The sequence below is a fragment of the Leptodactylus fuscus genome, chromosome 7 (genome assembly GCF_031893055.1).
Source record: "Leptodactylus fuscus isolate aLepFus1 chromosome 7, aLepFus1.hap2, whole genome shotgun sequence".
NCBI lineage: Eukaryota > Metazoa > Chordata > Amphibia > Anura > Leptodactylidae > Leptodactylus > Leptodactylus fuscus.
This window is the reverse complement of record NC_134271.1, coordinates 133,979,823-133,996,115: the sequence shown is the minus strand read 5'-3', so window position 1 is coordinate 133,996,115 and position 16,293 is coordinate 133,979,823. Positions and strand designations below refer to the sequence as shown.

General features: G+C 40.6%; 1 protein-coding gene across 1 annotated transcript; it reads left to right on the top strand.

The window, feature by feature from the left end:
- Nucleotides 1-9,318: 9,318 nt before the first annotated feature.
- Nucleotides 9,319-15,117, top strand: LOC142214531 (C-reactive protein-like). Its single transcript, XM_075283481.1, has 3 exons — nt 9,319-9,323; nt 13,171-13,229; nt 14,474-15,117. Exons 1-3 carry the CDS (start codon nt 9,319-9,321, stop codon nt 15,115-15,117), a joined length of 708 nt encoding a protein of 235 aa, XP_075139582.1.
- The last annotated feature ends 1,176 nt before the right edge of the window (nt 15,118-16,293 follow it).

Genomic DNA, 16,293 nt, shown 5'->3' with positions numbered 1-16,293 from the left:
CTTTATTCTTGGTCTACACTGTACATTCTACATTCTGTGTAAAGAAAAAGGAAAATAAATTACTAGATTAATATACAAAACCTCAGTTATCTGTTTCAGAAAATCGAAATCTTAAGAGTCTCCTACGTTCCTCATTCTTCCATAGATAATAAAGTGAGGGCTCAAACAGAGACCTTCATAGATAATGAGCATATCTACATTAGGATGAACGAACAGTAAAATGTTTGAGGTTCGATATTCGTTTCGAGTAGCCCCTCAATATTCAACTACTCAAATCAAATATTGAACCCTATTATAGTCTATGGGGGGAAAATGCTCATTTCAGGGGTAGGCAACATTCGATCAAATTATACTTACTAAGTCCACGAGTGAGGGTCGGGCTGGATCCTCCGAGAAGTCTTCTCCGTGCAGCATCCCCACGGCATCTTCCGGCTCTGAATTCACTCTGCCAGGCATTGGGCCTGGGCAGAGCTGACTGCGCATGTCCGCGCTACAAGCAGGCATGCGCAGTCAGCTCTGCCCAGGCCCGATGCCTGGCAGAGTGAATTCAGAGCCGGAAGACGCCACGGGGAAGCTGCACGGAGAAGACTTCTAAAGGTAGGAGAAGAACCAGCGTTGATTTCCTGACTGTATAGCATTCGGCCAATCAATGCTGGTTCTGCATCGAACTTTTCCATTCGAATAGCGAGTGGTACTCGATCAAGTACGAGTATTTTGAATACCTACTTGATCGCGTACTACTCGCTCATCTCTAATCTACATCAAATGTCTCTTGCCCAGACAGCCAACACTCTGCTGTCTACTGTCGAAGGTCAAGAACTCTGACACAACTGGGTGGTTCTAAATTTTGGAGGAGACTCTGGATCAGCTGAATTGTTAGGTTTCAAGGTTCTTCATTGGGCTAACTTACAGAGTACCTACAGTAGGTGGCTTTGGAGGGACAGGGCTTTTTTCTGTTCTCGAGTAGAGTTAATTTCCAAGACCCCTGCCTGTAAAGCTCTGCACACCGACTGTAGATCTCGACAAGGAGAAACCATACTCCTCAAGAATGTCCATCGCTCTTAAAATAAATACATCCTGAATGAAGTAAGGAAAATCCTTTAAACCCAGTCTTGATAAATCTCCCTGTTAAATCTTTATCCCATCCTCCAGTATTTGGCATCATATATGAATATATATAAGAAAAATTACGAAATGGAATACAAGTGATCATGAAAAGTAAGTTCTCTATTCTTCCTGCAATGATAATATTCATAATGGTGTTACCTAATGTGAATGGACATTTTCCAAATTCCAAATTTACTGAAATAAAATCAATTCCTCCTTCGTTGTGCTCCTACCATACATACCGTGCCATACAGTATGTATGACACGGTTTGTTTTGTTCAAGATCGAGCCTTAACACAGTGACTTTATAGGAGCCTGTGATTTATCAATGCTTCATTAGTAATACTCCCAGTGGTTATTATCGGCTTCCTAGGGGAGTAGGACTCGAGCTATTATTAGTTCCTAGGGGAGTAGGACTCGAGCTATTATTAGTTCCTAGGGGAGTAGGACTCGAGCTATTTGTAAATGTTACATTCCCTTTTGACCTAATATAACTGGTAGTTAACTCTTTCCCTTATATACAGTGTGAAGTTGAATAATATAGTATAACATTTAATTGTGGCATTGTTGATTAATACATTTTGGCCTAATTTTATCATTTATTGGGCACAACTATTGTACACACGTATAATACTCTAGGTTCTGTATTAAAACTGGCCATACACATTAGAGAATACAAATTATTGTTTGTGAACATCCTTCATTAGATTGGAAGGATTCAGTCCAAAACCCAAGGTGTGTGTCTTGCTTAACCCCTTAACGACCGGCCCATAGGGAATCTACGTCGGCACTTGCAGGTCCTTCCTGACTGCCCTATAGGAAAACTACGTCGGGCAGTCAGGGAAGGATTCCCTGTAAGTGCCGACATAATTGGATGGGATTTTAGCTGTATCTAACAGCTAAGACCCCATTCCATAACCCCCCATCGGAGGGGTCTCCGATCGGAGGGTTTTAACCCCTTCAGTTCCGTGAACAAACATGATCACGGAACTGAAGCGGTTCCGTGACGGTGCCGGCTGAATCGGCACCCCCCGCAGCGAGATCGAGGGGTGCCGATGTCTCTAACATGGAGCCTGGGGTCTGGCCAGTGACCCCAAGCTCCAAGAGACCCCCAATACCTGGTTGATCCTGCCGCTTTAAGAGGAAGTCAGACGCAGGCAGCCCCTGTGACTGACTTCCTCCAGACGCTGCAAGACACTGACAGCTGTGTCCTGCAGCGTCTAATAGAGAATTAGTGATGCTTTTATGAAAGCATCACTAATCCAAGTGTCCTAAAGGGACACATAAAAAAGTAAAAAAACAAAAAGTGAAAAATAAATAAAGTGTCTGATAAAAATGAATAAAGTTATAAAGCCCCAAAATTCCCTTTTTTCTATAGAAAATGAATTATATTAAAAAAAACCCTAAAAGTTAATAAAAACAATACATATTTGGTATCGTCGCGTCCGTAACAATCTGAACAATAAAACTGCAACAATATTTAATGTATACGGTGATCGTCGGGAAAAAAAAAAAACGGAAAAACCCGCTGGAAGTAGTGATTTTTCGCCATCTCACCTTACAAAATATGCTATAAAAAGTGATCAAAAAGTCATAATCACTGCACAACAGTACCAATAAAAAGCGCACATTGTCCCGCAAAAAATAAGCCCTCAACCAACACTGTCAACCAAAAAATAAAAATGTTACGCCTCTCAGAAGATGGCGATACAAAAAACATTGATTTATGTCCCTAAATGTGTTTTTATTCTACAGAATTAGTATCGCATTAAAAAATAACATAAATGAGGTATCGCTGTAACCGTACCGACCTGCAGAATAAAGGACACATGTTACTTATACTGTACGCTGCATGGCGAAAAATTTAAAAGGTAGAATGCAATGCCAGAATTGATTTTTCTTTAGAAAATCCAGCAAAAAAGAGTTAATAAAATGTATTCAATAAGTTGTAGGCACCCAAAAATGGTGTCATTACAAAATGCATCTCATCCCGCAAACAACAAGCCCTTATATGGCCACGTCACCAGAAAAATAAAGAAAATATATCATCTAGTAATGTGAAGACAAACAACCCCAAAATCGCCAAATCATTAGAACACAACTGGCGGCGGCAGGAAGGGAATATATAAGCAGTGTGAGCGAATATCAGGGGACACCCCAGATTTAGAGCTTATGAGCGAAAAGACACCAGAAGTGACCCCCAAAGTGACCCCCAGAGCAACTCCCCCAATCATAGGAGCTACTGGGACATAGTAGGGAATTTGTTGTTCCCAATGTCCTCCGCACAGCTTATATATTCCCTCTTCGCCATCCGCTGTGCAGTCACGTCTGGGATACTAATACTCACTACACCCCCTGAGAAATTCTTTGAGGGGTGCAGTTTTCAAAATGGGGTCACTCCTTTGGGGAATCCAATTTTCTGGTACCTTACAGGCTCTACAAACATGACATGGCGTCCAGATACCAAACATCTGAATCTGTACTCCAAAAGCCGCATAGCGCTCCTTCCCTTCTGCACCCTGCTGTGTACCCCAACTGCAAATTATGCCCCATGTATGCCACATGTATGACACTGGTGTACCCGGGATAACGTACGTAATGTCATATGTGGGTATAAACTGATATTAGGGCACAGCCGGACACAGAAGGGAAGAAGAGTTATTTGGTTTTTGGAGCACAGACGGTTTGGTTTTTGGATGCCATGACACTTTTGCAGAGCTGAAGCGCCAGTAAAGTGGAATCCCCTGATATGTGACCTTATTTTGGAAACTACACCCCTGAAGGATTTCTCCAGGGGTACAGAGAGCATTTTAACCCCCAAATGTTGCTATAACTTATTATCCATAAATGAATACGCAGATGATTGTGAAAGGTGAAAATGACCATTTTTCCAGGAATACGTCATTTCAGTGCGTAATATGTTGTGCCCACCTTGTATCAGAGATGAACGCTCTGAAAGTTGTTGTGCCCGGGATACCCGCTTATCAGTGTTTGGAGTGTCTCTGCTGACATAAGTCGGGCACAACATATCAGATACTGAAATGGCGAATCTCTGGAAAACTTCATTTTTAACTTCTCATTATCAGCCGCAATTTCATTTCTGGAAACCAAATAAATGCAACACTCAAGGGTTAAACATGCTCGCTACACCACTTGATAAATCCCATCAGTGGGCTAGTGTCCAAAATGGGGTGACATGTCTGCGGATTACACTTTATTGGCAATTCAGGGGCTTTGCAAAAGTGATGTCCAAAAACCAAACTGTGCTCCAAAAACCAAAATAGCGCTCCTTCCCTTCTGTGCCCGGCTGTACCCAAACAGCCGATTCTACCCACACATGGCATTAAGTCCATTATCCAGGGTACACCAGTGTCATACATGTGGGCATACACCGCCATTTGGGTACACAGCAGGGCGCAGATGTGAAGGAGCGCTATGTGCTTTTGGAGTGCAGATTTAGATTGTTGGTGCTTGGACACCATGTCATATTTGCCGAGACCCTAAAATTTCCCCTACAAAATGGGGTCACTTCTTGGCGAATTCCAGTTTACTGTCACCTCCAGGGCTCTGCAAAAACAACATGGCGCCCCAAAAGTCCCTCTAACTCTGTACCCCAATAGCTAAAAAGCGCAGTGCTCCTTCCCTTCTGAGCCCTGCTGTGTTCCCAAGCAGCAGTTTACACCCACATATATAATTTTTTGCCCCTCGGGATGGCCCCTTAATAGTTTTAGGAGTGCAGGTCTCTGACAACACAAAGTGGGTGCAACGTATTGGGCACCGAGATGGCAGATTTCTTTAAAAATTTCAATTTTCATTCTGTACATTATTTTTTGGGAAGCATTTTTAGGCTCAAAATGATAATACCCCTTGATACATTCCTTGATGGGTGTAGTTTTTAAAATGGGGTCACATCTGAGGACTTTCCATTGTATTGCTACTTTAGGGGCTCTGCAGATACGACATGGCACCTGAAAACTATTCCAGCAACATCTGCCCTCCAAAAGCCAAATAGCGCTCTTCTCATTCTAAGCCCCACCATGTTCCCATACAGCAGATTATGGCCACATATGGGGTATTGCCGTGTTCAGGAGAAATTGTGTAACAAACTGTGGGTTTTTTTTCTCTTTTAACCCCTTGTGAAAATGAAAACTTTGGGGATAAAGGGACATTTTAGTAATTTTTAACCTACACATCCTAAGGTTAGTAAAATCTGTGAAACGGCTATAGGGTCAAAATGCTCACTATACCCCTCAATGAATACCTTAAGGGGTCTAGTTTATAAAATGGGGTCATTTATGGGGGTTTTCAATTGTTTTGGTAACTCAAATCTTGTTTGAATGTGCAATGGGCCTGAAATATCTGCAAGCAAAATTTGTGTCTTGAAAACCAGTTGGTGCTCCCTTCTTTTTGGGCCCTGCCGTGCGTCCGTACATAGAATTAAGGCCACAAAGTGTACATTTTTGAACACGAGAGAAATGGGGCCATCTATTTTGGGGTGTTTTTCTTCATTTTCATGCCTTGTGTGCAAAAAAACTGCCTTTAAAATGACTCTTTTGTGTAAAAAATATGAGAATTTTTTGTTTGACGCAAATTCTTTTAAAACCTATGGGGTCAAAATACTCACTATACCCCTCAATGAATACCAAAAGGGGTCTAGTTTATAAAATGGTGTCATTTATGGGGTTTTTCAATTATTTTGGTAACTCAAATCTTGTTTAAATGAGCAATGGGCCTGAAACATTTAGAAGCAAAAATTGTGTCTTGAAATCCAGTTGGTGCTCCCTTCTTTTTGGGCCCTACCGTGCGTCCGTACATAGGATTAAGGCCACAAAGTGTACATTTTTGAACACAGGAGAAATGGGGTCATCTATTTTGGGGTGTTTTTCTTCATTTTCATGTGTTATGTGCAAAAAAACTGCCTATAAAATGACACTTGTGTAAAAAAATATGATTTTTTTTTTTGTTTGACGCAAATTTTCTCAAAACTTATGGGGTCAAAGTACTCTCTATACCCCTCAATGAATACCCTAAGGGGTCTAGTTTATAAAATGGGGTCATTTATGGGGGGTTTTCAATTGCTTTGGTAACTCAAATCTTGTTTGAATGTGCAATGGGCCTAAAATATCTGCAAGCAAAATTTGTGTTTTGAAATCCAATTGGCCCTCCTTACCTCTTAGGCCCTACTATATGTGTGTACATAGGACTAAGGCCACAAAATGAACATATTTTAACACGGGAGAAGTGGGGTGATATATTTTGGGGTGTGTTTCTTCTTTTTGATGTGTTGGGTCCAAAAAAACTGGCTTTAAAATGACATATATTTGAAGAAAATGAAAATGTCATTTTTTTCATCATTTGTAATAATTCTTGCAAAACAATATTTATTTGATCAAAATACTCACTATACCCCTCAACGAATACCTGAAGGGGTCTAGTTTTCCAAATTGGGTCATTTAATGGGAGGTTCTGTCATTATTCCACCAATTCCTGTCTGCAAACAGAGCTTGGTACAGGAAAAAATGACAAACTCAAAATTTCCAAAATTTGCTTATAAAATTGATAAACTTGTAAATTGTCTAAGTTACTCAAATATGCTAAAATTATTTCAAATATGCTTGAAACACAAAAGGAACATTTGGAAGTATATAACTACTAACTTTTTTGCCCTGTATTATTGTGTATATGTGAGATATCACAGCTAAAAATGGAAAACATTGAAAAATTTTCAAAATTTTCAGCATTTGCGAGTTTTTAAATAAATTTACGCAAGTTATATCAGTCTAATTTTACCTTCTCAGTAAAGTACAACATGTCACGAAAAAACAATATCAGAATCGCTTGGATGTGCTATACTGTTACAGAATTATTCACTGATAAAGTGACACAGGGCAAATTTCCAAAATTTGGCTTGGTCATTAAGGTCCAAAATAGGCTGGTCACTAAGGGGTTAAGGATAAATGTCAAGTGTTGGATGTCTAATGTGACTGCACATTATGATGCTGTTGGAAATCCAGGTCAGGTATAGAAGAAAGCAAGAGAGAGATGCTAAATAGGAGGAAATTATGGAGTAGGTTGACTTGTTTCTTAGTAAAGGTAAAACTCGCCAGCTACAACCAGGATATCGAAAAATTGAAGTCCACGGTGATTAAAATTTAACTTTTATTCATATTCTCGTAAAAAAATTAAATAGTAACTGGATAGTTGTAGCCCGTCTGGCTCAGCGATGCGTTTCAGGAACTATAGGCCCCTTCCTCTCGGCGAGTTTTACCTTTAGCGAGTGCCATTATCAACAGGTTGGAGTTCACCTGTGAGCCGTGCCTCTCCAGGATATGTCTATAAGAAGATATATGGTGAGCTGAAACATACATACCTTTTGATTGCAGACTTGATTCTTAACCAAGACGAGAAGTAGGAGGAGACTGTAGTAACTTCATCATCTTCATAGGTCCTACACCATGGCTGACGTCTAAGACCTTCATAGAGAGCATTAAGTGATGTTGCTAGTCAAGCATACTGTTAAACATGGCAATGTGATCTCTCTTGTTTGCAAAAATAACTAGACAGAGCACAGACAAATAGTATGTCATTGCAGGTAGCTAATTAGCCTTCAGTGCCATACTATTACGGCACAGCTTCTGAGCACCTCCACATATGCCCTGACTGACAGCTGGTCCTGGTCAGTGACAAATGGCAGAAGTTCCACATTGGTGATCACCGCCCTTAATCGCTGACTAGTATGAGATGAATGGCAGAGATCACTATTCTGGGATCACCATCATTTGTTAGTGACTATGTACTGGAGCTATGATAATCTTCTGCCAATAGTGGTGGTCCTGCCCCCAATCTCTGCTGTTGGCTAATCAGTGACTGATCACCAACAATGGCAATTGGTGACGTCAGACGCAGTCTTTGTCCATTGCACCAGACCAGAATGGCTCAGTTGTTTTTTTTTTTTGACTTTTTCAGAGCAGGTGTTTGTTGAGCACTATAATCCCTTTGTTTCATTTACCTCCTCTCCATGCCTCATCTTGCTTCTTTGTGTCCTCCTCATTGTGCCATTTGTCATTGCCCCATCTGTGCTTACCACATCCTCATTGTACCACCTGTGCCCCATCTCATCTCCCTGTCTGGTTTGTTTTTTCTGAGTATTAGGCCCAGTCATATTACAGTATTTTGGCAGGGGGGAAATAGGAGACCATATTGGAGGGTAAGATAGGGAGTGAAGAAGTACTTGGTGATTGTGTTGGGGCAGTGGTGAGTGCCCAGTATTTTGACCGTGAGACCAGTAAATAGACACTAGACAGTGACTCTTCACGTATTGCCTCTTCTGTGGTTGATGTTCCTTGTCTTATTGTCTAGATGGTTTCCATGATACTTTAATAAAGCCATTGTATATTTTTATACTATTCCTGTGAGTCTTTCTCTGCTTAGTATATCTGCCCTAAACGTGAACTACAAAAAGAAAAATTATCTGGCGCCCATATGTAAAAGACCCCAGAGGTGGCTGGAGGTAAACAGTGGCAGCTCTTACCTGGACACCAACCAGTGAGGTGGTGGAGGTTGATGGACAAGAAAATAAAAAAACGGGTCATCTATAGAGCACCACTGTGTGCCAGTAAAAAAAAGAAGCCAAATGCATGCAAAAATAACATCAAATAAATGAGTCTTTATTGATTCCAATTGACAGTAGAAAGGTAGGCAAAAAGTAGGCTACGCATTATAAATAAATAATAAAACTGCTTTATAGACCCATTCCTAGCTCTCTGGAACACGACAAAGGTCTGGTTTTAATCGTGATCACAGCATTCACATCACTATGGCAGTGGTTCAAAGTTTTCCAAAAATTAAATGGAAGTTTTTTTTAGCTGTTGAAAAAAATGATATAATAAAGTTCCAAAGGCCGTCAGGTAAAAGTAAATAAGATTAGTATCGGTGGCCTCTAAATATGAGGACAAAGGGGGAGATAAAATCTTTTCGATTTGCATAATAAATGTTTTCAATCAGGTCAAAGGTCAATAAAAGTTAATTCTGTAAGTGAAAGGGTTTTTTTTTTAGGTCAGTTACAAAACATTTCTAGCGAAAACTGTTGCAATATTTACTGTTTGCACAATGGGAAGGTTTTACTTAGTATAAAATACAAGGATTCTGAAACGAAGACATACAGAGAAAAAGAGACTGAAGAAATAAGAAGACAACGTTGATCTGGACAACATGAGGTAGGAAGCCTAACAAGTCTTTATAAATGTTTATAAAATTCAATATATGTAACGCTAACCATGATCAGTCTTGTATACAGTTTTACAGCATTTTTTTCATGTCATTATTTTATCGTTGTTCTATTAGTTCTAAGGCTTGCAAGAGAGTGAAGGGTGTGGTCTGGGAAGACAGGTATGCCCCAGCCAGGCAGCTAAAGGGTGTTTGGTAAAGATTCACACCAGGGAGGTCAGCTGACTAATCAGGCCCTAATAACAGTCTGAGTGTGAAGACTAGCAGGGTGGCACCACACTGACACTGAGCTGATCTCTCCATACCAAACCTACAGAGCAGATACTGTGCCACCCGTTGTTGTTGCCAAGGTGGGAGTCTGGTAGCCAGTCTCCTGTATAGTCAGGGAAAAGTGTTCCTATGTTTTAGTCAGTTCTCAGCCGAGAAGGTTTTTGTTTTTGTTATTTGTGTCTTTGCAAAGGCAGTGTATGCACTACAAGTGAATAAAGCCTGAACTTGTGTGCAATCCAGTGTCTGTGTCCCTGTTTCCTGCACTGCCACCGAGCATCTACCTGAGCAAATCCCCACAGGCTATATTCACACACATATTTGTCTACCACATTTTTTTGTGGATGGCATATATATCCATTCATTTCAATTTGTTCATTCAGACACCTGATTTTATTCCTTTTTTTTTTCATGGACCTTGGGTTCACAAAACCCCTCAAAAACAATAGAAGCAGGTTTGTGATGGATGCATCACCCCAAAAGTGTATGGGTTTGTGAAAGAAATGGAAGACGTCATCTGTTTTTTTTACAACCCAGAAAAATAGAGTAGTGACATGTAGAGATGAGCGAGTAGTACTCGCTCGCTATTCGAATGTAAACGTTTGATGCAGAACCAGCATTGATTGGCCGAATGCTATACAATCAGCCAATCAATGCTGGTTCTTCTCCTACCTTTAGAAGTCTTCTCCCGATGCCTGACAGAGTGAATTCAGAGCCGGAAGACGCCACAGGGACGCTGCAAGGAGAAGACTGCACGGAGGATCCAGCTCGACCCTCACTCGTGGACTTGGTAAGTATAATTTGATCTAACGTTGCCTACCCCTGAAACGAGCATTTTCTCCCCATAGACTACAATAGGGTTCGATATTCGATTTGAGTAGTCGAATATTGAGGGGCTACTCGAAACGAATATCGAACCTCGGACATTTTACTGTTTGCTCATCTCTAGTGACATGTTAAAAAAAATTTTTTTCAAAAATTGACCTGTTTTTCACAGATGTAAAGTCACACATACTATTCCCCAAATAAGCAGGACAGCATGTTGTCCAGAATGTGTGAATAGTGTAAAGCAGGGAAAGATGTAAATGAGAAGAGTGGTAAGAAAGATTAGGATTGTAGTAGACATACAGGATTTTGAAAGTTTTTGTTCAGATTTTTGACATGTCTTTTTAAGGCCTGGTTCACATCTGCGTTCAGAAATCCGTTTGGGGAGTCTGCAAGGGGACCCTCACAATGGACTACCGAATGCATTGAAAACTGGTGAGCAGTGAAAGCACACGGACCCCATAGACTGTAATGGGGTGCATTTGCTTTCCACGCAGTCTCTGCACGAGTCATGTGGACAGGAAAGTAGAACATGAAGTACTTTTCTCTCCACATGTTCCATGCAGACACCGTGCAGAAAGCACACAGACCCCATTATAGTCTATGGGTTCCGTGTGTTTTCATAAGCTCTCCGCTTGCCAATGCGTTTGGTATTCCGTTCATGGGGTCCCCATGCGGACTCCCCAAACAGATTACCGAATGCAGATGTGAACCAGGCCTAAGCCAGAACTAGGTGTGAATCAAAAAGGAAATAAAATTGTAGAAAGTCAGATTCTATTTTTTTTTTATTATTTATTTTTTGCCCACTTCTGTTTTGGCCCCAAAATCCATCAAAACAAAAGCTGAATGTGTGACTATACATTTAGAAATACTGATTACTTGGTTTCATTGCCAGACTGGAGGTCCGACTTAGCTAGTATTAGAGACAAATAATGTTCTATACAACTGATTTGGTTAGAACCAGATTTGACCTGAATTTTCCAAAAGTTTTGGGTTCTACCCAAACCTGAAACTTTTTGGGTTCATCACTCACAAAACATTAATATGCTTTGGGGTCTCCTCAGAGTGAAGGCTTATGCGAGGAGTGTAAAAATAAACTTATACAGGGGCCACACGGTGGCTCAGTGGTTAGCATGGTGGTTGCTCGGAAACAAAATGGTAGGCACAAGCATTTGTTAAAAAATAATCTTGTGAGGTTCATCCTATTTAGATACACTATGTGATCAAAAGTATCCGGACACCTGGCTGAAAATGACTTACAAGTTTGTGGCGCCCTCCATCGGTAATGCTGGAATTCAATATGGTGTTGGCCCACCCTTAGCCTTGATGACAGATTCCACTCTCGCAGGCGTACGTTCAATCAGGTGCTGGAAGGTTTCTTGGGAATGGCAGCCCATTCTTCACGGAGTGCTGCACTAAGGAGAGGTATCGATGCAGGTCGGTGAGGCCTGCCACCAAGTCGGCGTTCCAAAACATCCCAAAGGTGTTCAATAGGATTCAAGTGCAGGCCAGTCCATTACAGAGATGTTATTGTGGTGTAACCACTCCGCCACAGGCCGTGCAGCATGAACAGGTGCTCCATCGTGTTGAAAGATGCAATCGCCATCCCCGAATTGCTCTTCAACAGTGGGAAGCAAGAAGGTGTTTAATACATCAATTTTGGGCGGTGCTGTGATAGTGCCATGCAAAACAACAAGGGGTGCAAGCCCCCTCCATTACCGATGGAGGGTGCCACGAACTTGTAAGTCATTTTCAGCCAGGTGTCTGGATACTTTTGATCACATAGTGTATATGAGGCAAATATTGTAGTTTTTAGTTGCCAAAATTTTGTAACCTCCCTAGTATAAACTGCTATGTTTCATCAGTATAATTTCACAATGTAATTTATTCCTTAATCTATTGAGACTCTATTTATTAAAAAGATAGTCTATTAATTTTCATGGTCTATCCTTTAATATAGCCATACATACCTGATCAGTGGGAGACCAACAGACAGCCCCTGGATGAAGCAGCTGCCCATACCATACTATAATTTACTATACTATACAGGGTGGGCCATAAGTATGGATACGCCCAGACAAAATGGAAGTGGTTGCTGATATCACCTTACCGTTTGTGGCATTTTAGTACATGGGAGGGGGGAAACATTTGAGGCCAGGTGACGCCCATGCCGGCCATCTGCAAAGCTGCCATTTCGGATTCAACTTTACTTTTTTCAATGGGAAGAGGGTCATGTGACACATCAAACACATGGAGAATCGCACAAGAAAAACAATTTTTAATGTAGCTTTATTCATTATCAAGTTATTGACATGTTTGTGACATGCGGCAATGTCAGTATCCTACTAAAGGATGCTTCAGGTGCCCCACATTCTGGATCTTCACAGAGTACCCCATAGCCTTCAAATGGCCATAGAGTTAGAAGTCCAAGGGAGTGAGATCTGGAGATCTTGGGTGTACCCATAGCTAGGTGTATCCATACTTATGGCCCACCATGTACTATACTCTATACCTCCAAATGACCATGCTATACACAACATGACCATGCTATCCATCAACGGTGTGCATCCATGGTGGTGTCACTGCTGTGGCCAGCAATTTGTTCCCACGGCCATTGCACCTCTTTTTTTTTTTGCTCAATGATAAAAATTTAAAAATGTTTGGGTTTTTTTGTGTTTTTTTCCAATTTAATTCAGCTTTTTTGGAAAACTGATATAATTTGTACAATTTGTTTTTATCTTTAAGGTTGATAATATTACTCACCCTGATACTTGTGGGTCTCATAGGATCTCATGCACAACAAGGTATAGTATATTAGAATTACATTGTCATACAATATATACAGTATAAACATATACAATATTGAATGTATAAGCTTTGTACTGTCAGTATTGCAGTTTCATAACCCTTATAATTGTAGTTTGCCTGCTCGATCGGTCCTTAATGAAGCCTGTTTTATGAGCCCCATATAGAGCTTACAATGTACATTTTTTCTCTACCAGTATGTCTTTTTAGAGTATGGGAGTATGGAGGAATATCCTCCAGACTTTTCAGTGAACGTTACCCAAATTTTTTTTAGTTTAATGGACAAAAAAGCCATAGACATTTACAAGTTCCTAAAACAAATAAAAAATGTAGTGCATCATGTAGGCCAGCTTTTTCTCAGTGCAAATTAAGCCAAAATTCTGGTGCATTTATTAATAAATCTGCCCCACATATTTGGGGATCCTGACATGTAATAGCCACAAGACCACACTTTTTGAATGTTGTTTGAACTTTTTTAGGCTTGGCCAATTTTTTTTTTTTTTAAATGTAGATTGTGAGCCCCGCATAGGGATCACAATGTACATTTTTTTTTTCCATTTAAGTTTGTCTTTGTAGAATGGGAGGAAATCCACACAAACATGGGAAGAACATACAAACTCCTTGCAGATGTTGCTCCTGGCGGGATTCAATCTCAGGACTCAAGTGCTGCAAGGCTGCAGTGCTAACCACCGGGCCACCGTGTTGCCTCTTTGCTTAGCCAAATGTTTGAACAATTGTTTTTCACAGTCATCTTATGCAAATAAACTCTCATCCTGAAGGTCATAAGCTGATTTTTTTCATCCTCCCTACACCAATTTGGCATTCTCCATGAGGAAAAACATTTCTGACCCAGGTACCTTAGGTATGATATCAGGGTGCTATGTTCAGTCATGAAATCCTTATTTTTTTGGGTCACGCTAACAGAATTTAGCCAATGCTGCAGTCTACTGTGTCGATAGTGTCATGACCACGGTGACTGTAGATGACCACTTTCCCAGTGGAAATTTGGCAGACTCTGAATGGTCACTCTAGCCCCAGAATTTTTTATCTTTCCACTGGATAGGTGATTCATTTTTGATCAGTGATGGTCCGCCTGTAGAGATCCCTACTGATTATGGGACTTCCATGTCCACCATTGGATTGGTAGTCTAGGGTGCCCAATGCTGTTCCATTCAAGTCTGCTTCGCTATTTCCAACTGTATGTTAATTTTTCACTATATTTGCTATTTTATGTTCTTTATAGATTTGGGAAACAAGGTCTTTCTCTTCTCAAGACAAACATCCACTGCACATGTGATCTTAAAACCCCAATTGAAGGCACCACTACGGATGGTTTCTGTTTGCCTGAGGTCCTACACTGAGCTTTCTCGCAGTTATGGCCTTTTTTCTTTGGTCATGTCTGAACCAAAAACGAGTAATGCATTTCTCATCTATGTCAAACCGCCAAATTCTTATCATGTCTTTATCAATAAGGAAGAAATCATATTCAAGACAGATCCGGATGTTCTAGACTGGAAACATGCTTGTGTGTCTTGGGACTCTCACACTGGTATAATTCAACTTTGGGTCAATGGAAAACTTTACCCTAGAAGGGTGTCCAACAAAGGGTTTACTATAAACACAAAAATAAGTATAATTGTTGGGCAGGAGCAAGACTCATTTGGGGGTGGGTTTAATGAGAAACAAAGCTTTATGGGTGAACTAAGTGACGTCCATATGTGGGATTATATTCTGACACCGGGAAACATACAAAAAGTGATAACTAATGAAAAGACTGGGAATATAATTAATTGGAGATCTTTACATTTTGAGATAAAAGGAAATGTCTTAATTGAAGAAAAACTTCAATGTAAACATTGGGGGTACACACCATACACTCAATGCTAAACTGGTCAAATGCCTAAGGAATAGCTGGGTACTAAAGGAAAACTACAATGATGAGACAACCTGTTTACTCCCCATGTTTACCCCCATGTTGCTCCAGCTTCACTTGCCCATAATAACCACATAAGGACTGATAGCCATATAATATTATGCAGGCAATACCCTGAGCATACCTCCTAATTTGCATAAAGTGTTACAATTTATTTTCTTTCCAATGAAGATACATTGAATGATCACAGCGTTATCTGTGCACATGTTATTAAGTGTCCTACAAGCTCTGGGAGTTATCTGGTAGTGATAAATCATCTGACTCCCTTCCTTTGCTTTTGACAATACATATACACATCTTTCTCGATTCACTTCTATGGGAGGTCCAAAATAGCTAAGCACGCCTAGGGGTTTCCATCTTAAACCCCGGGGAAACTGGACAGGGGACGGCTTGCCAGCGGCCAGATTTAAAATCCATTCATTTGAATGGGTTGTTAAAGGTGACCACTGGTGTCCATATGCAGCCTTTCTGCCTGAAAACCGTTTTTTTTTTTGCACGGACACAAAGTCCTGCATGTACTACTTTGTGTTTGTACAATAAAAAACAGTTACCCCGTGGAGAGGCAGCATACGGACACCGGCGGTCACCTTTAAAAACCTATTAAATGAATGGGTTTTAAAGCTGACTGCTGGCAAGCCATCCCCTGTCCAGTATCCCCAGGGTTTAGGATGGAAACCCTGGGGTGAACAGTGGAAGTAGTGTGAACGCCCCTTGAGATAGAAGCGGGTCCAAATGCTGGAAAATAATATGTATTGGACATTTACAGCTGTAATAGCTTGTAATAAAACCATATTGTGCTTCGAAAAGCTGCTAACTTATGGTGCACAATTCTGGATACGTGTGACCTAGCGGAGGGCTAAAGGAGGACATATCTTTAAAATACATACTGTCAATGTGCCAGAACTGTACAAAATAGGAGTATCTCTTTAACTCTAATACATTTGAAGGGAAAAAAGAATATACAAAATGTGAATTGTATTGAACTGTATAAAAGAGATAATACATTGAACATTATCATTAGAGATGAGCGAACACTAAAATGTCCGAGGTTCGAAATCCGATTTGAACAGCCGCACACTGTTCGGCTGTTCAACCGGATTTCGAACCCGATTATAGTCTATGAGGGGAAA

Excerpts from the sequence above, each read along its gene's own strand:
- LOC142214531 (XM_075283481.1), top strand. Across the intron at positions 13,230-14,473 it reads AGGATCTCATGCACAACAAG|ATTTGGGAAACAAGGTCTTT; the intron begins GTATAGTATATT and ends TGTTCTTTATAG.